Below are 24,684 nucleotides of genomic sequence, written 5' to 3'. Positions count from 1 at the left end.
AGGAGTCAGGGATTTGGGATCCTTGACTTATCTTTCTGTCCCACATTTCCATCTTATCTGGAATAACACGGTGTTCATATGTGGTCCCCCCAAACTGGAAAAAGTGTTTCTTTCTTAAAAAAAAAAAAAGTTATTTGGCTACCTACTTTGAGAAAAAGACTAGCTCTTCACTGTCTCTTGCCCTGGAGCAAGATTTGGAGAACTTGCCATGCATTTAGTATCTGTTCACTTAAAGTTCCCAATTAAAGGTACTCAATCAGAATTTGGTTGGCACCATGAAGAAATAAGAACTGAAGTTTTCTGGAATGCCTTTATTTGATTTTCAGAAGTTTGCCACATTTCAGAAAAAAAAAAAAAATCAAAGCCCTTGAGTGAGGATATTTGTTTTAGGAAAGAGGTAGACCAGACACATTAAGACTCAAACAGCCATATGTCTGCTCATCTGCAAAGTGACCAATGTCCCTGATTGAAGCCACGTAGAGCCAAAAAGCTACTGAGAGACTTAGGGAAGACTTATCAGGAATTTGATTTTTATCTCTCTCAGTATTCTGTGGGGAGAAACATACAACTGTAATTTCTTGGACATAGTTTTGTAGTTGGAGATACACACATCTCTTCCACAAGTCTACCTCAGAGCTCACAATCCGTGGACAGAGAGACAACATGTGAAAGTAAAAAATGCAGTGATCCAAGACCCAGAGAAAGCTCCACCTGGTTGTGAATGTAAAAGAGCTGTCATGTTTTTAGGCAAGCTCCTTAATTTCCCTGGACCTCTGGTGAAAGTGACAACCATTCCCAGCACATATGATTGGTCAGATTAGCTAAATAAAGGCTTGGGCATGAACCCTGGCACACAGTAGACAGGCAGCAAATAGGCTGTTCCCATCTCTTCTGCATTTTAGCCAATTTGTATGGCTAGCAGAGAAGCAACTGGGCTTGGCTAAAGGTGTGACTCAGCAGGAGAGCACTTACCTAGAGTGTTCAAGGTCCTGGGTTCAATCCCTAGCATCAAGAAGCAATTAAGTCCCAATTCTACCATTACCTAACTGTAGAACTTTGTAGAGGTAATGATGACACCCTGACCTAAGATTGTTGAAGATGTGCATTTAAGGTACCAAGAGCCTTAAACAAAATCATCCTAAAACCCCTCCCAACTTTGAATAGGGCCTTGAAGGCAGCAAGTGTACAGAATAGGAAAATCAGTGGTTGAAATTTATTGACAGTTGTAGAAAAATAATAAGGAAAGAACTATGAGGGAGCTGAAGCCAGTGACCACAAGTGGAGGATGCACAGCCCCACCGGCTGTGCTCACAGTCTGCATCAACAGCCATCAGCCTTGTAGGTGACTCACCTCTTGCATGTTCTCTGCAGCCATAAGTGAGAATAGTAGCAATGCCTTACTTCATGGGGCCGCTGGGAGGTCTGGCTCATAGCAGTTGCTCTATTGACATAACTATCATTATCACCTTCATACTATGGGACTCAAGAAAGGAAGGCTAAGTTGTAATGGAAAAGAAAATGCCATTTACTTTCTGTTTTGAAACACCCACCATCAGTTATCCAACTGGCACAGTGAAGCTACTCCTCGGTTTATCCAGTGCTTCTGGGGCACGTCTGTTGGGAGCTCAATGGAGAGGACGTAGTTCGTAGAGTGGCCTGTTGTGGACAGGGTACCTCGCCGGGCACTTGTTTTGTACACTGGACAGATATAAATGTTCTGGTGCAAAAACGTAGAACTCTTCCCAGGTTTCAGCCAGATGATGGGCAGTGGGTCAAAGAGGACTTTGGGGAGAGATTCTCCAATCTGCATCGTTTTCCTGTCCCAACGGGCACCTTCAAGGAAAAGTCCTTTAATGTAAGCCCCATCTTCTGGGTGACTCTCCATAGCAGTTTCTTGTGTAGTTACCTGGAAGACAGGAAAGCTGAGTTTTATAACGTGTGTGCTACATGTGGTACCAATAAGAGCAACCTGCCTCTAAACTGATGCTTCTAGGGAGTCCTGGGGGTTTCTGTGATAATGCTTCTGTTCACCATAAGAGAACCAGTTCTAGATACCTGACAGCCTGCTGCCTTCATATATGGTAGGCAAAGAGAATGCACTAATGTAGGAGTCAGGAGACCACAATGACTATAGTTTAGTAAATTGCATAATCCCCTCTTGGTTCCTGGATTAGGAAGAGAAGGGTGAGATTCTGACTCAGAGGCAGGCTGGTGAAACAGTTCAGGGGTGGTGATAAGGTAGGAGAGTAAAATCCTTGACTTAGAGTTCTACTTTCTGTAGTGTAAAGACCCTCACCATGGTTGATTTCAGGCTACCACTAAGAACCAGCTCATAGAATGCCTGAAAATATAACTACTGGTCCTGTGGTGATCTGGGATGAAAGATTCCTTTTTTTTTTTTTTTTTTTCTTCGAGGTAGGATCTCACTCTGGCCCAGGCTGACCTGGATTTCACTATGTAGTTTCAAGCTGGCCTCGGCCTTGAACTCACAGCGATCCTCGTACCTCTGCCTCCCAAGTGCTGGGATTAAAGGTCTGTGCCACCATGCCCAGCTATATTTTTTATATGCAGAGACAAAGCCTTTGGAGGTCTGATTCTGTATAGAACAGTTTCTGGAACGATAAATCATGCTCAGCTCTTCCTTAACACACCCACATATTTTCTTCTAAGAGTAAAAATGTGCTTGCTTATTTCCTTTAGTTGGTCCCTAGAGCTCTTTGAATCCACAGCATCTCACCTCAAATTCAAATCCAATGTGGTCAATGGGGATGGTATATTTCCTGGCATAATTCTGAGATACACCCGTCAAAAAAGACTGTGTGAAGTAGAATCCAGAGATCCAAAAGACTGAAGGGGGCCCCTTGGCAATCCATTCCTGCAGAATCACAGGAATCAAAACTCAATCAGTAGCACATCAGTGATAGGCTAAGCAAGCAATATAAATGAGCCCCACAAAGACAGATTCTTTGGGGCTGGAGAGATGGCTTAACAGTTAAGGCATTTGCCTGCAAAGCCAAAGGACCTAGGTCTGATTCCCCAGGACCCATTTAAGCCAGATGCACAAGGGGGTGCACATACATCTGGAGTTTGTTTACAGCAGCTGGAGACCCTAGTATGCCCATTCTCTCCCTCTCTTTTTCTATTTTTCTCTCTTTTTCTATTTTTATCTCTCAACATATTTTTTAAAAAGATAGATACTTTTTTCTCATCTTTTTGGAAACAGACAGCACTCCTGGTTTAACTTATACTTTCCTATTTTTGAATGAAGGTACAAAGACATATATAACTACTTTAAGCACAATGCAAGCTGCTTTTGAGGACATGGTAGAGAGTGGTTGGAATAGTAGGACAGGGTATATGTCTCAGCTCAAATCATTTCTAATAGGAATTGCTATGCATAGATGCAGGCACATTATTGCAAGCCTTTTAGTATTTACAAGGGCGCATATCTGAATTTCTCTCTCTTTTTTCCCTTTTCTTTCTTTTTCCCATGCTGGGATTGAAGTTAGAGCTTCACACATAGTAGGCGAGTGCTGTACCATGAACTTACACTTCCGTCCCCTCTGTGCAGCAATCCAGTGTTCACGTGCTGTCTCAAAAAGTTTCAAGTCACCAGGCAAACAGAACAAGTATCTCCTTTGGCCGACTCTGTTCCATGAGCCTCTAGTTTGTGACATGTATTCTAGCTCCTATTCCTCTGCCTCCATAGATTAATAATTCCAAGGACCTTGAAAAGTCTTTCCTGACCCACTTCTGCAAAGCCCAGTTCCAGGTGCCCAATCCAGGATCTACATGGCAGCCTGCCCCCCTCCCACACCTCTACTATTGTCTCAGAATATCTTCTCCACCTGAGTGAGCACACTAGATGCCCAGTCTCTCAGACTCCCAGGTACCTGGAAGAAGGCCAGGCGGGTCAGTAAGTCAGCCACATAGCCCCCCAGGGGCTTCAGTGATGGGTAGGACTTGGCCATCCACATAGCTGGAACTTTACCCACGAGCATGCTATTGAAGACTTCCTCCAGCTCTGAGGACATCAGAACCTGCCCTTTGATGGCTCGGCCAATATTGATGAGACTTTGGCGAACCACTTTAGTCAGCCTGTAAGAGCAAGGGAGTAGGCTGAGTGTGGCTTTGCAGTGGCCCCTTCTAACCAAACATGCCAGCACTCTCACGTTTCTCCTCTTTCAGACAACCATTGAGAAAAAACAAAAAGCAAGCAAGCAAGAAAGAAAGAAAAGGAAGAAAGAAAATCGCCCATTACATTGTCATCAAAATATAACTTTGGTGTTTATCTTTTTGGTTTTTTTGAGGTAGGGTCTCACTATAGCCCAGACTGATCTGGAATTTACTATGTAGTCTCAGGGTGACATTGAACTCATGCAGTCTCCTACTTTTGCCTCCCAAGTGCTGGGATTAAAGGTATGCACCATCACCTCTGGCTGATGTTTATCTTTGTAGATTTCCCCCCCTTTGGAAATGCTTCATTTTTTTAATGAAGTCGGCTTATGTTACTTCTTCATAGTGTGTTTTTCTCTCTCAGCACAGAGGGAAAATTTTCCATCTGGATATATTAAAGACCTAAATCTGTCTCTTTTTTTAAAAGACAGTTTTAATATATCATATAGGCTAACCTCATACTGGCAGCTACTCTCCTGTCTCAGCCTCCCAAGTGCTAGAATTATAGTGAGCTTCATAGTAGGGGAAATTGAAGATTCAGACCTCAGATGCACAGAGTCAAGAGGCAAAACTACTGCCTGAGGGACCATATTACAGATCTCTGGTACACTAAAAAGACCTATTACTTCCATTCTGTTCTTGTAACTATAGACAGAAGTTCTCCTGCTTTCAAGGTTTTAGAACCCAAGGAGGCCTTGCTCAGAAGCCACAGTGATGGACCTGTCCATTTTGGACTTCCCATACCACTAGACAAACTGATTGTGTGGAGGGAAAGTAGAGTACTGCTGAAGGTGAAGATTGCTGTGACTCTGTCCTCTTGTATTACGGCATCCAGTGGTTAAGGCAAGGCCAGTGCAGCCTACAAAAAAGGGTCCCAGTGGCTTCAGAGGAGACTGAGAAGTGCAAGAGGAAAACCACTAAAGCTGGTGTTTGGACAAATAACAATGGTACTTCATTATGCCAAGCTTTCTCATCTGTAAAATGGTGCTGGAAGTCAGTAACTTGGACTCCTCCACTCCCTGTGCATGATTCTGAGGAGAGCCATGTGTGGTGTGCACAGCTATACCCAGCACTAAGGCCTCAAATAAAAGCTTGGGTGACTACTTTTGCTACTGGCCTGTGCTTGGTATTTGGCTTAAACTTGATTATAGATGTCTCATGAATGAGTAAGAGAGAATAAATAAGAGGGACTTAATGTTTGGCCAACACATGCTGATGGTCACTCTATTTATAGCTTTCCTCATGGGTAGAGCAAATTACTTCCCCTTATCAAGTGTCCTTCTCAGCCACTGCCCATTAGATCCTTCCCACAAGGCTCTCACTCTAAGTATCCAAGCAAGATTATCTGGCCCACCTGTTGAATCTGATAACCTCCTGCCTTAGGACCGTGTTCATAGATTCCTCATAGACCACAGGATACAACTTCATCACCTCTTCCTGGTCAAAGTCTTTGGGAAGCTTGGAGAGTATGTCCTGGGCCAGCTCATCCACAACTTCCTTGAAGTATAGAAAAGAGATGAAGAGTAATAAGTCCTACAAGCTGGAGCTTATCTGGGCAAATGTGATATAGTGAGCACATGTCTTTTTAAACATATCTCACTGAAATTTCCTGGGAATATCACACAGAAGCTAATTCTGCCTTTGGAAGGAAGAAGTGTGCTCAGCCACCCATATGCCCCACAAAAGACATTACCACTTTGCTCAGAAAGCAAGAATGCTGAACAGTGACAGCCCTGTTCTCACAGCTGGAGCAAGTAGGACACTCCTGCTCAGTCAGGTAGTCACAGGGTTGCACTGAATACTGCCCTGTCTCCAAGGTCACCTCTGGGTGAAAATCTCCTACAGGTCCTCAGTTGGCTCTTTAGGAGAAGCTTCTGGGACTCTCTCAGTGTCAGTGGTACATGGGAAAGCAGTAAGTCATACCTTAGCATTGGGCAAGAAGAGCCCAGGGTACTAGGTTTAGCCATGTAGGGAAAGGGACAGACCCAGAGGACCAATGAAGAACAGCTAGCAGATGTGGGAGTGGCAGGCATGTCTCCTATCCTTGGGGGCTGGAATGTAGTTTCTTTTCTCTCTACAGAGGGTGACCTTCCCTATATAGGGACACCACAACCAGGTCTGGTGTACCTTCAGACCATCACCCCTTATGCCACCAAGAACCTGGCTGACTGAACATGAGGCAGCTTTGAAGATGGAAAAGGGAGGGGCAGGGTGGGAAAGAAAAGGTGATAAAGTCAGGGAGGGGGCATGGTTTTGGTCTGGCCTTGCTTCTAATTTCATGGAGGATGTGAAGCCAGTTGTTCACTGCCTCTCTCTACGTGTTCACTTTCCCTGTCATGTATAGACTAAACGGTACACTGGGCCAGTGTTTCACAAACTGTATCCAGGGACCACTAGAAGCACTCAGAACAATTGTAGGTATTCCTAGGACATAGTAAAAATAATGTTGAATTACATGGTGAGAAAGTACTCTTTTCAAGTTGTGATCACCTTTCTCGTTTTGTCCCTCCCAAAAAGAAAATCTTGGATTGGCGCTAATTTGACAATTCTTACACTTACTGAGCTTTCTCCTTTTAAGAAGAAGCCAGCAAAGCCTCAACTCCAGGACTTTGGCAAGCAACATCATCTGGGAAGAACTTTAAAAGTCTTCCTTCCTTCCCTCCTTTCTTCCCTCTCTCCTCCCTTCCTTTCTTCCTACTGTCCCTATCATGATTGTATAGAAATGAACTTGGGCTTTCTCCATACAGGTTTTAAAATAAATACTTTTAAAAACATAGATTTAGTTTTTAAATATATGAATGAAGTATGGGTGATACGTGGATATAGCAAAAAACATTTTAAAAGATTATACAGAAAGATTATACAGGAATTATTTGTTGGGCCTTGAGAGGCCCGGAAGTGAGGCCTAGTGGAAGTTCCTGAGTCTAGCTAAAGTTTGGTGATCTGCCTCGGGCCAGCCACGCCTAATGGCTTCTGGCCTGCTACTTCCGGGTAGGAGTTGGAATTCCCACGCGTGCACTTGGGACCAATCATCTCAAAGGTGACGGTTTACTATTGGCCCTTTCCTCTCCCCCACCTCCTAAAATCCCCGCCTTTGTTCTCAACATTATATAGGCAACTGTTTGGAACAATAAAGCGAGTTCCTGCTTCGACAAGACTCCGGATTCAGTGTGGTTTTTCTCCAGTGACTAGGAGAGGTTCTGAGTCGTCTAACGTTCATCCTTCTTCTCAAACCCTTGGGAGGAACCAGCGGGCCTGGTCCTTCCTCAGCACTACCTACCCTCCAGGGCGGAGCCAGGCAATTATTGACAATTGTTTGAGATTAGTTTGCCTTTTTTTTTTTTCCAAGGTAGGGTTTCAATCTAGTACAGGCCAGCTTGGAATTCACTATGTAGTCTTAGGATGGCCTTGAACTCACGATGGTCCTTCCACCTCTGCCTCCTGAGTACTTGGATTAAAGGTGTGCACCACCAACTCGGTTTTTCACTTTGTATTTATGGACTCTTGACAATTAGACCAGAACACTCAGCCCTCCCTCAGGGGTATATGCCCCCCCCCTTTGCCTCCCCTTTTCCACCCACAAATTTGCATGCTACTAGATGGAAAGCTGGTTACCTGAGGGGACTTTCCACTCCCTCCTGACTGTCTCGGGAGGGTCAACAGCACCCCCTGGAAGAGCTGGTTGGTTTCCTGGTTGTCCTTGGTAATGTCGGCATTCTCATGGAGGCCAAATACTTCTGGATGTGTTGTGATGGGGAGAGTCCTGAGATAATCAATGTAGGACTGGAAAGGAAATCTTCAGTTGACATCAACACAGGGCTCCTGTGGGCCCACAGATGACCTGGGCCTTGGCTACAGCTATCCCAAGGAGGAATTCCACTGTACTGGTAGCACATCCTACCTCGCCCCCACAATCTGGACCAAGCAATCACATCCCAAGCTCCTTCTCATACAGTTTTCTGGGGAGTATAAAAGCAGGTAGAAGCCAAGCATGATGGCTCACACCTTTAATCCCAACATTTAGGAAGGCTGAAGTAGAAGGATTGCCATGGGTTCGAGGCTAACCTGTACTACAGAGTAAGTTCTAGGTCACCCTGGGCTAGAGTGAGACCCTGCTTCAAAAAACAAAATTACAGCTGAGTATGGTGGTGCACACCTTTAATCCCAGTACTCGGGAGGCAGAGGTAGGAGGATCGTTGTGAGTTTGAGGCCACCTTGAGACTACATCGTAAATTCCAGGTCAGCCTGGGCCAGAGTGAGACCCCTACCTCGAAAAAAAAAAAAAAAAAAGAAAAAAAAAAACAGTGTTGGGTGGGGTGGCACACACCTTTAATCCCAGAACTCAGGAGGCAGAGGTAGGAGGATTGCTGTGAGTTCAAGGCCACCCTGAGACTACATACTGAATTTCAGGTCATCATGGGCTAGAGTGAGACCCTACCTCCAAAAACAAAAACAAAGACCAACAACCAAAAAAAGCAAGAATGCTGAGTGTCTGAATGTCTTTCCTCTTGTACCAGGCTTCCTCTCCATCAAAGTAGTCCTGGTTTTAGAGCTATATAACACTGGGTTTAGACTCGAGTTCTATTGCAAAATAATGGTATGACCTTCAGTCAGTCATCGGAAACCCTAGACCCTTTATCTCTAAATAGGCAATAGACACATGAGGCTACCCAAGAGTAAAGCACAAAGCCAGTAATCAATCTAAGTGAGCTCATTTTCATTTTCATCCTTCTCTTGTTTTCATCTTCCCTGTCTTAATCCCTATCGAGTTTTTCTGTGCTCCTCCCACCCTTTTTTTACTTTGAGACAGTGTCTTACTGTGTATCCCAAGTTGGCAGATTTGCAATCTTCCTTCCCTACCCTACATGTTGAGTTCTAGGATTTCTTGTATATGCCACCATGTCTGGCCCTTCTTTTGTTGCCTTTGGAATCTTTACTTATAAGTAGCAATTATCCTATTTCAAGCATTTCTCTTAACCTTCCCTCTCTTGCACAACCGCTCCAGATGGGCCCTGTGTCTTGAAATACCCTGTCTATCAAGTACTTGCATTCATTAAGCAATAATATCTCTTTTGAGGGATCTCTGAAATATTAGGAACAACTTATTGGCTCCCGATAAGAAAGCCCAAGACTGAGTAACTAAGTTTTTTTTGTTTTGTTTTGTTTTTTTCTGAACTGTATAGCCTCTAGTTATATGGGGGCTTCTGAGCCTTTCTGGGTACTATACCTGATAAGTGCCATGGGGAGGGATGTAGTATGTCTCTCCAGGGGCAAGGAAATAATAGTCTTGTTCAATCTCCTTACAATAGACCATGGACAAAAGAGACAGCAGGAGACGCCTGTCTTTGTCATCAGTCACTCTGCCGCCATAGTTACATTCACCTAGGGATAACAGACAAAGCAAGAAGCTGAGTACAGGAAGGTCATCATGAGCTCAGTATTAACTTAAAATGAAATTATTGCAACCAAGATGCCATGTTGAGATACAGGTCACAGGGATGCTGGTGTCATATTCAGCATGTGATGAGAAGTCCATTTGTGTACTGTGATGACTACAAAAATAATACATATTTTCCATATTAAAAAATAGAGAGATGAATTACAGGTTAAGGCATTTGCCTGCATAGCCAAAGGACCCCGGTTCAATTCCTCAGAACCCATATAAGCCACATGCACAAGGGGGTACATGTGTCTGAAGGTCGTTTGCAGTGGCTGGAGGCCCTGGCATGCCCATTCTCTCTCCCTCTCCCTCCCTCTCTCTCTCTCTCAAATAAATAAATAAAAATTCTAAAAATATTTTTTTTTAAATTAGAAAAGAGATAAGCTGAGATAAATGGTATAACCAGCATAAGAACCACCAAAGACAGCTATTAATATCAAGGTATCATCCAGATCGTTTTTTTCTGAGGACATATATATATATGTGAAAGGCATTACAAAAAATGTAGCTTAAAGTAAAAGGCTTTCAAATGAGATAGTCCAGAGTTCCAGTCCCAGCCTGGATACTTAATAACATTTTCTTGTTAGTCAAAAAGCAGAGGGGGGTGCTGGAGAGATGGCTTAGCGGTTAAGCACTTGCCTGTGAAGCCTAAGGACCCCGGTTCGAGGCTCGGTTCCCCAGGTCCCACGTTAGCCAGATGCACAAGGGGGCACATGCGTCTGGAGTTCGTTTGCAGAGGCTGGAAGCCCTGGCGCGGCCATTCTCTCTCTCTCCCTCTATCTGTCTTTCTCTCTCTGTCTGTTGCTCTCAAATAAATAAATAAATAATAATAATAAAAAAAAGCAGAGGGGGGCTGGAGAGATGGCTTAGCCATTAAAGGCCCTTGCCTACCAAGCCTAAGGACCCAGGTTCAATTCCACATAAAGCCAGATGTACAAGGTTACACATGCATCTGGAGTTTCTTTGCAGTGGCTAGAGTTCCTTGCACACACATTGTCTCTCTCTCTCTCTCTCTCAAATAAACACTTTAAAAAAGCAGAGGGCTCAATTGATAGAGTGGCTACCTGGCATACATGAAACCCTAGCTTCAATCCCCAGCACCACATAAAGTGGGCATTTTAGTGCATGCCTGCAATCCCAGCACTCAGGAGGAAGAAGCAGGAATTCAGAAGTTCAAAGTCATCCTTGGCTACAAAGTGAGTTCGAGGCTCACCTGAGCTATATGAGGGCCTATTAGGAATATATATTTTAGAAACACAAGACTATCCTATGTACTACTTTGGAATACTACTCACCACTTCAACCCATTCCCTTATCATTAACATAATTCTCTGGGGTCTGGATTTCTGCACTTGGTTAAAAGAACTAGGTAATTCCTTGGTAGATACATCAAGTCCAGTTTATCAACCAGGTCATGATACATGTTCTAGCTGGGGTCAGATTAAGTAACCCTTGTAATTAGTAGTGGTATTTGGTAATTGGGTTTCAATACACTAGGTCTGCAAGAAGGAGACATATGTGTGCATGTGTATGTGTGTTAACATGCACAAAGGCACTGTGAAGGATGAGCTTATTCCCAAGTTCATCTTGGAAAAGGCAGGTCTACAGAAAGGGAAAGGAAATTAGAATAGAGTTGGGGGCAAGGGGCTTTAGCTTCTTTTGGTCTGAATTGGAAGGGTCTCACTTATCTAGGAAGTAGATCATGGGTATCTGGTTAAAGGGAAGTAAAGAAGCTCATGTAAGTAACAGGAGTCCAATAAAAGCAGATTTACCATAAGCCAGGCTATCCAGATTTCTGCACTCCTCTCTATGTGCATCTTCAGGCTGTCAGCAATTTTCAGGTGAACATTATAGCTATAAGAAAGTTTATACCAACCTTGGGAGAGCAATTTTTGAGCCGGGTATGGTGGTATATGATTGTAATACCAGTACTCTGAGGCAGGAGAATCACAAGTTCAATGCCAGCCTGTGCTACAGAGAATGGCATCATCTCAAGACAAACAAATTAAAAACCCCCAAAAAGAAAAACAGTGGCCTCTTTCAGCCCCCAGAGTCACTTCTGGAGGAGACCCATAATCATGGCACAAAGTTCCACCACAACTTTCTTCTCAGTGAATTTTCTACAGTGGACATACTTAGATGCTTTGGGTTTTATTTCAATGAAGGAAAGTCCATTTCTCTATAGCTGCATGGTTTTTTTCTTTTTCATTTGTGTGTGTATGTATGTGTAGTGTACAAGTGCATGTACATACACATACACACTTGGCCACAGAGCATTTATGAAGGTTAGAGGACAACATCAAAGTGTTTCTCCTCTCCTTTCACTCCTCCTCCTCCTCTTCCTCCTCTTCCTCCTCCTCCTCCTCCTCCTCCTCCTCCTCTTCCTCCTCCTCTTCCTTCTTCTTTTTCTTCTTCTTCTTTTTTCTTGGTGTTTTGGTTTTTTGGTTTTTGAGGTAGGGTCTCACTTTAGTTCAGGCTGACCTGGAATTCACTCTATAGTCTCAGTCTGGCCTGGAACTCACAGCAATCTCCTACCTCTGCCTCCTGAGTGCTGGAATTAAAGTCATACATCACCACACCCCATTCCTTCCACCTTCTTTTGAGACAGGGTCTCTCATTGTTCTGCCATTGTTGCTTGTGGGCTTCTGAATTCTCCAAGCTCCACCTCCCAGTACTACAGGTGCACTGGGGTTAGACAGGTACTTTACTTTGCATCCTGTGGGGGCTGAGGAGCCTCCAAATGAGGTTGGCAGGCTTTGAAAGCAAGCACTTTTAACTGCTGAGCCATCTCCCACATGGTTTTTTTGTTGTTGTTTTTAATTTTTATTGGTAGTAAGAACATAAGCTGTGGGTTAGAAAGATGGCTTAGCAATTAAGGCACTTGCCTATGAAACCTAAGGACCCAGATTCTATTCACCAGTACCCACATAAACCAGATGCACAAGGTGGCCCATGTATATAAAGTTCATTTGTAGTGGCTAGAGGCCCAGGCATGCCCATTCTCTCTCTATCTGCCTCTCTCTCACACACATAAATGAATAAATAAATAGTTAAATAAGTAAATAGATAAAATGTTAATAACACAAGTTGCCAGAGAGGTCAGGATATACCTCAGACCTCTTCTATAGGGCTTGATATCAAATTAAGGGTGGATGACCTTGGTCCATCTCACCTCTCCATAGATGAAATTCATGTTGGTGGCAAATTCTAATGATCACCTATATCTGGTGTTGCGTGACTTTTCATTTTTCCTTCTAGTCCCATAGAAAGCTACCTCCTCTGGTCCCTTAGAGTGGGATAGAGCCAATGCTAAGTTCCTACACATTTAAGTGGTGTGTGAAAGCTTAAGTGCAATGACCACACAAGCATATATGGAGATGGTAGTGATAAAAGTTGATGGAGGGCTGGGGCAATACCTCAGTACTTAAAGGCACTTGCTTACAAAGCTCTGACAGCCTAGGTTCCATCTCTACCACTCACATGAAGCTAGACACACCAAAGTAGCATCTGGTGTTCATTTGTAGTAGCAAGAAGCCCTAGCTCATGTTCATGCATGCGTGCACGTGTGTGTGCGCATGCACGCGTGCACACACACACACACACATTCTTTTAGATGAACTTTGTAAAACGGTTGATGGAGTCTTTACTATGTACCTAGTAGATAGTGATAATGAGCACAGACCTCTGCTGATGCACATAGAGCTAGCAATAAATGACCCCAATGTAACTTGCTTATCCTGACTGGCAAGTTACTTTGGGGTCATTTCTTGCTCACTCCATCAACCGTTTTAAAAGTCACATGAGTTCAAGGCCACCCTGATACTACCAAATGACTTCCAGGTCAGCTTGGGCTAGAGTGAGACCCTACTTTGAAAAAAAAAAACAAACAAAGAAAGAAAGAAAACAAGTAAACAAAAATAAGAAAGACCCCACCTAAGCAAGGTGGAAGGAAAGGATAAACACCTCAACTTCCACACATGTACCATAGCATGTGTGCAACCATATACATCCATACATACACAGTAATAAAATACTGCTGCTATAATAGTAATATAATAACAGCAACCTCCTACTGATCCCTCACAACCTACCTGTCTTCTAAAACTTCAAAAGTGGACTGGAAAGATGGCTCAGCAGTTAAATGTACTTCCTGTGCAAATGTGAGGGCCTGAGAGACCTCCTGAATTGGAATCTCCAGAATCAGGTGGGTGTGGCCTTGCACATCTGAAACCCCAGTCCTGTGGGTCGGGAGACCAGACTGGAAAGTCACTGGGGCTTGCAAGTAGCAAGCTCTGAAACCAGCAAGAGACTCCACTGCAAAGAAACCAGGCAGGCTGGTGGTGTAGGTAGACACCCACAGTTCTCTACAACACACACACACATCAAAAAATAAATCTTCAGGATGTTTCCCACAATCATCTTCCCTCTATCTTAACATTGGGTCATTGTGTTTCCCTTGTACTTTGCAAATGTTTACCTGTACTTAACACCGTACTGTCATTTACTCAGGCACATGATTCTACCATGGTTGACCGAGAGCCACCAGACTAAGGAATCTTACTTTCTTGATTTTGTCTTTTACTCTATCTACCATGACAGCCAACATCAGTAGAGTTTAGTGTTGCTTGGCTGAGTGACAGAAAGAGGAAAGGGGTGGGGGAATAAGCAGGGACAGGAGCTGAATAGCAGGGAGGTGGAAAAGGGGAACAGAGAATGACAAGAGCCAAGCTCCACCCATCAGTACCTGTCAAATAGGTCAGTGCGTCGAATGGCACCTCCTTGTAATCATTGAGAAACATCTGGATCTGCCGCATGCTGATTCTCAAGTCAGACTCGTTAAATTCATAAGGAATATTCCAACCTGCAAGATCCAGAGGAAAGTGGAAGGCTTCAGAGCTGAGAGCTCTTAATTTCCACTCAGACTAAGCCTGTGGGTTAAGCATCATTATGGATCAAGAGCCTCTTTCAGCCCTCGGAATATCCAGCACCCGGCCAACTATTTGCCTTGACATTTACGGTCAGCATGGGAGTCATTCTGCCTGAGAAAACATCCATTCTAAAATCAATTTCTTTATGGGTCTCCCCATTTGTTAAGAAAGATGTTAACATCTTGGGATTTGTGGAACGAGAATTATTCAGCACGGCTGGAAGACTGTGGTGGAGCCAGGGCTCCAAAAACAACACTTCAAGCATAGCTGAGAGCAGTAGCTGTGACTGGGCGGCAGAATGAAGCTGCTTTGGGGAATTCTCCTTGAGTGTGTAGAAGAACTGAAAGTCCAGGCTTACAGAAACTGCCACTGGACTTCCAAGGGTTAATGATAATGTGCATTGGGACTAGGCAATGACACAGGAATTTAATTTAAATAAAAAGCAACAAAGTAATAAACTTCATGCTGGAAGAAGCACAACAGGGCAGTTTGGCTCTGAGCCAAACATACTGGGATGGCTTGAGGGCTGGTGTGGGAATATGGTGCATGAAAGGCGGACACAGAGAGACTGCCCCCGCTCGCCACCCCCAGGGGAAGTCACCTGGCCTGTGGAGCTACCTGACGCTGGAGGAAGAGACAAGAGGAAGGTCTTGGGAGATGAGAGATGGCAGTGGGGGGAAGGAACAAATGAAAACAAGGTATAATGACTATGTCTTTGAAAACGCTATCATGGAACCTATTACTTTGTATACTAACTTTAAAAAGTATTTTAATGGCTGGAAAGATGGCTTAGCAGTTAAAACACTTGCTTACAAAGCCTAATGACCTGGGAAATCCAGGTTCTAGTCCCCAGTACCCACATAAAGCCAGATGCACAAAATGGTGAATACATCTAGAGTTCATGTGTAGTGGCTGGAGGCCCTCGTATGCCCATTCATTCTCCTTCTCTCTCTCCCCTTGCAAATAAGTAAAATATACTTTTTAAAATAAAGTATTTTAAAAAGAAAAGGAAAGGGAATGCTCCAAGAATATCGCCATGAGGGCAGTTTCTCTTCTTATCTAACCAAAAGGAACTATCAGAAACCCTCTGAAGTATATCCCTTTGCATGTATTAAGAAAATGTCAGGGGTGGTGGTAGAGGGTTATGATCATGGTGTGTTGTATATATGAATGGAAGTTGTCAATAAAAATGTTTAAATAAAATACAACTAGGCCTAACAAAAGAAATAAAAAAGACCAGACAGCCCATAGGTGAGAGAAGGTCCTCAAACCCCCAAATCATGATGACTGTACTTTGATTATCTGTCCTAGCAAGATGACTTAGTTACGGTTAGTTAGGTTCCATTCACAAATTTGTTATTTTTTAAGAAGTGCAGACATATGCCCTAATGTCTGTTTTTTCGTTAAAGAGAGCTAACTAAAATGTTTTAAGTTACCTGGTGAAGCTCCTTGGAGAATGATCATTATATCTAAGCTAAATGCATGCAAGGGGAAGAGGCCCAGGGTCCTCTCATTATCACTACCTCGGCAGGTGGGGGACCTCTGATTTCAGAAAATCACTCCTTTTTAAAAAAAAAATATTGTCATTGGCTTGATTAGTCATAAGACTTTCAGGTTTAGAATAAAATAATATAGGACACTAAATAAAATTTTAATATGAGATAAATTACATATCATATGTAATGTAAGCACATCCCAAATAGTTCATGGAATATATGCTATATTTTACTGGCCCACCCACGCAACTATAAGCTGTAACATGCACCTATAGGTAAGCCCACCCACATCTGTCTGTTATCCTTCCTTGCAGAGACACTACCATGCCTCACCTAGAGGTCCAAAGTTTCTCCTCTCTTGAACAATGGCGTGGAAGAAGCAAAGGCCAAACAACAGCTTTTGCCACATCACTGGCTTTGTACAGCTTTGAAAAAACACAGGATCCGAGATGGGGTCATTGAGGTAGGAACGCAAAAGGTTGGCCCGAAGCCCTTTGGGAGGCTCATTGGTCATTTTGATCCCATTCTGGAGAATGCTGACCGGAAACTTCTCTGATGGATAGCTGGTTAGCCACAGTCTGAAAGTATAATGAACCCAAATGTTCAGAGTGAAACAATATTTTAAAATACTAACAAAAATAATAGCTACCAGCTGAAGAGATGGATTAGTGGTTAAGGTGCTTGCCAGTGAAGCTTAAGGAACGAAATTTGATTCTCCAGTACCCATGTAAGCCAGATGCACATGGTGGTGCATGTATCTGGAGTTCATTTGCAGTGGCTAGAGACTCTGACACACCCCATTCTCTTTCTCTCTCTCTAATAAATTACACACACACACATATATATGTATGTATACATATATATAAATTTAAAACTTTAAAAATAATAGCTACCATTTATTAAGCACTACTATATTCAAACCTAACCCAAAAATCTACCATATGTCCTTTCATTTCCTTTAATGCTCAGAGCACTCTGAGGGAGGATTTACCATCTCCTTTTCCAATGAGGAAACAAGAGGCATGAAAGGTCAGATGGGTTTCCCTCCAAATTTGAAACATTCTCTCCTGGAGGGAGGAGGGGTGCTCATACAACTCAGGAAACTAGCAAGGCTCAGGAAGAACACAATACTTACAAGTCAAGTCTTCCGAGGCCCCTCACCAAAGTTATGTAACCAATAAACAATGGCTAGGGAGAGAAGATTTTTCAGTGGAACTGCCTGAAAATTGGGTAAGAAGCTCTAGGAATGCAGCTCTCATATATCATTATCTATGCTAGGGTGGGCTTTTTGTTGATACAACGATGGAGCCAAAACACACCAGATATACAAGAGAAGATTCGTTTCTCTAGCAGTTGTTGGTGGCCTCTCTAGGGTGAAGAGACAACTTTTAATGTCTCCCCAAAGATATATAGCCCTGTTCTTAAGCCCTTCATTTGGCCCCTTCTGGATTTTCCAGGAATCTAGTTGGGCAAAGTCCAATACTAGATGCCACAGGAGTGACTGACATGAGCAAAGCATTGTTTCGAGTCTCCAGCTATCAGAGCCTTCTTACTAGGAGAAGAAATAGGGGCCAGGCAAGAAATAGAAGACCAGCAAACAGTATGACAGAGTTCAAAGTGGTATAAAAACAAGACCACAGAGAGGGCAGAAATAACGGGCTATAAGGATCACAGGAGGAAAGAGATTTTAATGGGTTGGAGGGAGCCAGGCAAACATCAGATAGTAAAAATAGCAAACTATGGTTTCGTGAGCTAAATTTAGCCCATTTTGTAAATAAAGTTTTATTGAAACATAGCTGTGCCCTTTACATTTTATAACTTCAGAGTAGAATAACTATAACAGAGAAAGTACAGCTGCAAGGCTTAAATTATTTACAATTTGGCTCTTTAGAGAAAAAGTTTCTATTTGACAAGACCTCTTGTTAGATAGAAAATTGTGAGGTTTTTTGTTTGTTTGTTTGTTTTTTGTTGTGTTTTTTGAGGTAGGGTCTCACTCTAACCCAGGCTGACCTGGAATTCACTATGGAGTCTCAGGGTGGCCTCGAACTCACAGCAGTCCTCCTACCTTTGCCTCCCGAGTGCTGGGATTAAAGGCATGTGCCACCACGCCCGGCGAAAATTGTGTTTTTTAAAAGTAGCATTTTAAATGAACCTTGAGCCAGATGTGCTGATGCATACCTTTAATCCCGCTATTCAAGAGGGTGTGGCAGAAGGGTTATAAACACAAAGTCAGGCTAGGTAACAGTGAGACCCTATCTCAAAATGAAATTTAAAAGGGTCTGATGATATAGATCAGTGCCTAGAATGAGTGAGACCCTGGGTTGAATTTCCAATATCATTAAAATATTAAATTAAATGGGCTTTGAGAATATGGAGAAATTCTTTCTTTGAAATACAAATTATGTTCCCCAAATAGTAACACACATAAAAGTGCTTAAGAGGAAATAAAATTTATAACTTCCCCATCTATATGTTAATAGGTTTTCCAGCTTTTTAAAAACTTGTTTATTTTTTATTTAAGAGAGAAAGAGACGGAGAGAGAGAGAGAGCGAGAGCGAGAGCATGGGTGCAATAGGGCCTCATGCCAAATGAACTCCAGACGTATTCACCACTTTGTGCATCTGGCTTTACACAGGTACTGGGGAACTGAACCCAGGCTGTCAGGCTTGTAAGAAAATACCTTTAAACCACTGAGCCATCTCTTCAACCCTGTGTCATCGCTTTTATTCACTTGTTTTTCCTACTCAAGTTACTCATTGTAACTCAAGCTACATACATCATGATAGCCTATTTTTGTGTGTTTGCTAGACCGGGAGATTTCCAGCAGGTGGATCTAGGGATGTAGAGGTTCAGGACCAGGCTCAGCAGTCATGGGTAGGAATGGTGATTAGGATTCGGTCAGGATCGGTGAATAACTGTCTGTGCAGGCATGAAGTTGGCAGGGGAGAGAAAATGTCAGAAACTGGTGGCTTAAGGCTGACTTTAGCCCACAATGGGCAATGTTTGAAATATCTTTAAAATAAACTATTTTATTTACTTATTTATTTATTTGAGAGAGAGAGAGAAACAAAGAAAGAAGCATATATATATATATAAAGAATGGGCATGCCAGAACCTTCAGCCACTGTAAACAAACTCCAGACGCATGTGTCACCTTGTACATCTGGCTTACATGGGTCCTCGGGAATCAAACCTCGGTCCTTTGGCTTTGCAGGCAAATGCCCAACTGCTCAGCCATCTCCCCAGCCTTGTTTGATATATTTTTGAAGCAGCTGCCAATTTTAAAATCTAGGGCCTTCTTTTAAAATTCTAGAAAATATGATCACAGGAAGCCTACACCCTGCTGTTACTGTTAACAGTGAGCTTGTACAAAACAGTAGCTGCTCTTTTCTGTGGGATAAAGACTCCCAGTTGGCTGCCACCTCACCATTCTCTACTGGAGTCTGACACCAAGGCCAATAGCCTGTGGGGAGTGCTGATGTACTGTAGAAAAGGACTATTTCTTTTTTATTATTATTATGAAAATTTATTACTGTTTCCACCATGAAAATTTATGATCTTGGGGAGAGGGACTATTTTTTGTGTTTAGTGCTCTACGCATTTACACTAAGTATTTGGCTCCCATAGACAGGTGAGTTTATGTTATAGTAAACCTTAAATGTCATAAGAATAATTTTTTTCCTCACTGAATGTCACTGATGGTCAATGAACCCTCTCATCACCCCAAAATAAATAATATTCTTGAAACTTACATTAACATTCATTGGCTTCTCAGGCTCTGTTTTTCAACATCTGTGAATACAAGTCAACTGTGGTCTTAATTTGACTTTGTAAATAAGCACCAGATATTTTATTTTTAGGTGGACAAGTCCATAATGACAGTAACCAGAAAGTTTTCTTGCCTAGCGTAGGGGTCAGACAGCTTTCCCCGTACATACAGAATGGTAAATACAGACTGTGCATTCATATGATATCTATCTCACATAAAACCAGCCACAGATAATATATAAACTATGAACATTTTTCAATAAAACTATTTATAGACACTAAAATTTGAATTTCATATAATTTCCATATGTCATGAAACATCATTTTAGGGCATTTTTGTAGCTATTTAAAAAATAGCAACCCATAACAACAGCAGCAGCAGCAGCTCAGCAGGCTAGATTTGGCTTCTAGGCTAGTCTTACTCCCCGGCCTGAGTAGATACCTGAATGAGTTGAAGTGGCTTTCAAATTGGCCTGGTTCTATTCTATAATCTATGAATACAAAACCGGGTTCAGGTTAGCTGGCCTTTAAGGTTCACACACAAAAAGGAGCTCTTTCCAATGTTGATGAAAATTTATTAAAGCCCAAGAAATACAGAATAGAACAATAAGGAGTGGTGCTAGGCAGCTAGTGACATTATTTATTTATTTATTTTTAGTTTTTTTGTTTAATTTTATTTATTTATTTGAGAGCGACAGACAGAGAGAGAAAGAGGCAGATAGAGAAAGAGAATGAGCGCGACAGGGCCTCCAGCCACTGCAAATGAACTCCAGATGTGTGCGCCTCTTGTGCATCTGGCTAAAGTGGGTACTAGGAAATTGAGCCTTGAACCGGGGTCCTTAGGCTTCACAGGCAAGCACTTAACCACTAAGCCATCTCTCCAGCCCAACTAGTGATATTTTTAAAGACAATAATTACAAAAGAAATAGTCTTATTATACCACACCCCATGTGGAGGCAAGCATTTTCCCCATGGCTAGGACATAAAAGCATGCCTAAAGCCTGCCTGCCTCTTCTTGGCCACAGAAGGTGACAAACACCAGTTAGCTGCCTTGGGAGCTAGCCTCAAGGCTGGCTTGTCTGCTGGAGGAGTCAGTCTCATGCTACTGCATCTGTCCAGACTTCAGCATGGGCCTCTGGTGGACAGGGACAGGGATGTTCTTGAAGGTGAACTACAGGTGGGATGGGCATTCAACCTCATGCTCCTTCTGGAAACTCTCAGGGAAGAGGCTGCCTGGTGTGTATGGTAGGGAAGAACAAAGACTTGGTGGATTTGAGCAGACTGCATGCTGGTTATAAGACTTCTGCCTCAAGGCCTAGGCTTTGCTCCCCAGACAAGCTTGAATCCGTAGATAAACCCATTTGTGCCATTGTTCATAGCATTGTTACCCTATGCTGTGCGCAGCAAGGACAGCTCTCCTGGATGTTCTATTGCTAAGACCTGAGGGGCCCTTTGTGTATGAGCTTGCTTGCTCATGGAAGACTTTGTGAAGGACTTGGGTTCTGGCAGCAAATCTGACACCATGCTGGACCACCACCTGGTCACCAACCCAAAAGCCACTATCTAGGACCTGCTCTTGCAGTCTGAGAGACTCTGAGGAGCTGGGTGGATTCTTGCTTTGAGACCAGCCCCTCTGCAGCATGCTCTGCATGCTGGTGCCTGAGCCTGGACCATGTGTTCATCACACATGTTTAACATGGACCAGGTGTTCCCAGGGGCAGCTGGATTTATTCAGGCTTCTTTTGGTGACTTTCACAGAATACACTGATTCCTTGATAACAAGAAATCTTCAGGGGAATGGGGAAATGACTCAGTGATTAAGGCACAAAGCCTAACCATCTAGGTTTGATTCCCCAATATGGCTGTAAAACCAGATGCACAAAGTGGCACATGCATCTAGAGTTAGTTTGCAGTGGCTAGAGGCCTTGGTGTGCCCATTCTGTCTCTATGCTTACAAATAAATAAATAAATAAATAAAATCTTCAAAGCCCCATCCTGGACCCTATGTGCTTATTGGAGGCTTCCAGATATCAACTTCAGGGTGTCAGATATGATGGAGAGACCCACTCCTTTGAGCACTAACTGGTGGGTCTCCTCTGTCCAGGCAGTCCTGGAGAATTCCAAGATGAGAATTTTAGGAAGAACTGGCTCCAACCACAAGACCTGGAAGGGGTATTACCCCTCTGTGGCCTTTCCACTACTCCCATCCAGTTAGTTGTTGATGGGAGCCACTGAGAAGGAAGGAGCCAGTGGGCTGGAGCTTGCTCAGAATTTCTCACCACAGCCAAGGCTAATGGGTAATTTTATGACAACTATGACTCTCATCCTTCAAAGGAAGCTGTCATGGCTCACTTTGAGCTCCATGTGGAGCAGGAGTAGCCATGAGTCCTTGTCTCCTAGGCATTCGACCAGCCTTTGCTAGAGTCCTGACAAGGCTATGTGACCACCTTCCAGCTTGTTTGCTCTCCAGTATGGACTGTAACCCTTCAGTGAGCACCCATCCATGACCCTGGAGTAGGGCCTTCTGAGCAGCTTACATCCTCTAGCACCACCTCTGTTTGAACTTGCTCATTCCCAGGCTCAAGGGTGGTACCCAGTGCCCGGGACTTGGTGGAAGGACCTTTTGTAGTAACAAAGTTTCAATGCAGAAAACAGACCAAAGCAGAAGATGGAAGAAAGGTAGCCTTTATTTCCTGAAACAATCCCTGATCTTGAACTCCTTCAATCTGCCCTTAATGCCATGTGATGATGGACGTCCTGAGGTCATGAAATTGGGGAGATGGGCAAGAACTTGCTACACAAGCATGAGGACTTGAGTTTGGATCCTCAGAACCCATGTAAAATTCCAGGCATGGTGGTACATGCCTCTAGTCCAAGTTCTAGGGAGGTGGAGACAGGAGGATCCCTAGGGCTTGCTGGCTAGATAATCTAGCTGAATCAGTGAGCTCCAGGTTTAGTGAGACTGTGCCTCAAAACATGAGGTGGAGAGTGATTAAGGAAGATATCCAATGCCATCCTCTGGCTTCTACATACATGCACACACACAAATGAACATGATATGCATATACACATGTAAATTTATAAACATATGCAACAAAATGAACTCGTGCCTTGTCTAGGTCTAGTCAGGCTGCTGTAATGAAAAACAATGTCTGGGTAGCCTGTAAATGACAAATATATTTCCCACAAAAATTCTTGGTAATGGTTAACCTGCCTCCCAGGACCCATCTGCTGTCACTTCTAACAACTTCTTTCTTACAGCTCACTTTCAGAATGTTTTTTGAGGGAGGGGTTGAGGTAGGGTCTCACTCTAGCCCAGGCTGACCTGGGATTCACTATGCAGTCTCAGGGTGGCCTTGAACTAATGCCGATCCTCCTACCTCTGCCTCCCAAGTGCTGGGATTAAAGGCATGTGCCACCATGCCCAGCAGAATTGTTCTTTACTTTTAAAAATGCTATTCCTGCTGGGCGTGGTGGCTCACAACTTTAATCCCAGCACTCAGGAGGCAGAGGTAGGAGGATTGCTATGAGTTCAAGGCCACCCTGAGACTCCATAGTGAATTCCAGGTCAGCTTGAGATAGAGACCCTAACTTGAAAAACCAAGAAAATAAATAAACTAAAAAATGCTATTCCTTCTGACCGGAATGCCCTTCCTGGCAAACTTCTCTTCATTTTTTTTAAACTATAGGCAATTATTAGCCCTTTACACATCCCCTAACTTCTTGTCCCTTCATTGTGCTCCAAGGTGCTTGTTCAAGTATGACGTGGTTTCAACATGGCTCGCCTGTGCGCTGTGTGCTGCACTGGGATTCTCTCAAGAGCAGGGCTGTGACTCGCCCTCTTAGCACTGTCAGCCGCAAGCATGCTGCCAGGAGCTGGCGGCGCGCTCCCCGGGACAGACAGGTCGTGGTGGACTAGCATCTCACCTGAAGTTCACATTGGTGTTTTCAGGAACAATCACCTCCTCACAGATCTTTTCTAGCATGGGCATCCAGCTTGTTGCCAAATGGCAGTTCTGTAGGACCACCCAGGTCCCCTCTTTGATTGCGTTGTTGATCATTTGGGCAGCAATAGGGCCTTGGCCTTGACCAAGGGAAATGGTCTGTATTTTGGTGCCACCCATACCAAGGTCATCTGCAAACTTCAGCAGGCCTGAGAATAGAAAGCAAAGAGGTTTTCAAAAGAGGACTGGACTACAATGGGCTGAATGACCTGAGACCAGATTACCAGTAGCAACACAAAAGGGGGATACTAACGTTTTTTGTTTGTTTTTTTTTTTTTTGGTTTTTCGAGGTAGGGTCTCACTCTGGCTCAGGCTGACCTGGAATTCCCTATGTAGTCTCAGGGTGGCCTCGAACTCTCGGTGATCCTCCTACCTCTGCCTCCCAAGTGTTGGGATTAAAGGCGTGAGCCACCACGCCCGGCAATACTAACGTTTTTGATTCAGGAAGAGCTCAGATATGTACTACAAAAAAAAAAAAAAAAAAAAAAAATCTCTCTTGAGGAACCTCCTAAGTGTAGGGAGCTGGAGCTTAGACTTATGTATGAAGTTAGGATCCTCAGAAAGCTGTACATTCCTGCACGGATGAGCCTAATAATGGTACTAAACTGCCTGTATTTGCTGAATACAAAACTAATAATAATAAAAAAAAAAGGCCAAAAATCTGGCTACTAATTCACAGAAGCAACATGGAAGTTTGTCACTGACTTAAGGTAGAAAAAAATTCTCCAGTGAGCAATCAGCCAATGAGGGGCACGAATTCACGGCACTCTCTTGTCAGATATCCCTTCACTGGCAAATTTCACATGAAGATGAGCCAGATAATTGAGGTCCTGATGTATAGTGTTTACATATGAAAAAGTGTTATGTTGAAG

At 43.3% G+C, this 24,684-nt stretch overlaps 1 protein-coding gene across 1 annotated transcript in view; it reads right to left on the bottom strand.

Moving 5' to 3' along the window:
• Nucleotides 1-1,552: 1,552 nt before the first annotated feature.
• Dnah3 (dynein axonemal heavy chain 3) overlaps nucleotides 1,553-24,684 on the bottom strand; it is a 205,173-nt gene continuing 182,041 nt past the window's right edge. The window contains exons 53-61 of the mRNA XM_045143809.1: nucleotides 23,736-23,961; nucleotides 16,374-16,618; nucleotides 14,361-14,477; nucleotides 9,404-9,558; nucleotides 7,792-7,959; nucleotides 5,531-5,673; nucleotides 3,894-4,098; nucleotides 2,738-2,875; nucleotides 1,553-1,906 (exon numbers count right to left, since the gene is read on the bottom strand). Of these exons, the coding sequence (XP_044999744.1) occupies nucleotides 1,553-1,906; nucleotides 2,738-2,875; nucleotides 3,894-4,098; nucleotides 5,531-5,673; nucleotides 7,792-7,959; nucleotides 9,404-9,558; nucleotides 14,361-14,477; nucleotides 16,374-16,618; nucleotides 23,736-23,961 (1,751 nt within the window). The remainder of the gene's footprint in view (nucleotides 1,907-2,737; nucleotides 2,876-3,893; nucleotides 4,099-5,530; nucleotides 5,674-7,791; nucleotides 7,960-9,403; nucleotides 9,559-14,360; nucleotides 14,478-16,373; nucleotides 16,619-23,735; nucleotides 23,962-24,684) is intronic.

This window comes from Jaculus jaculus, chromosome 2 (genome assembly GCF_020740685.1).
Source record: "Jaculus jaculus isolate mJacJac1 chromosome 2, mJacJac1.mat.Y.cur, whole genome shotgun sequence".
In the NCBI taxonomy this organism is placed as follows: domain Eukaryota; kingdom Metazoa; phylum Chordata; class Mammalia; order Rodentia; family Dipodidae; genus Jaculus; species Jaculus jaculus.
The sequence above is the reverse complement of the archived record's forward strand: the minus strand, read 5'-3'. Positions and strand labels throughout refer to the sequence as shown.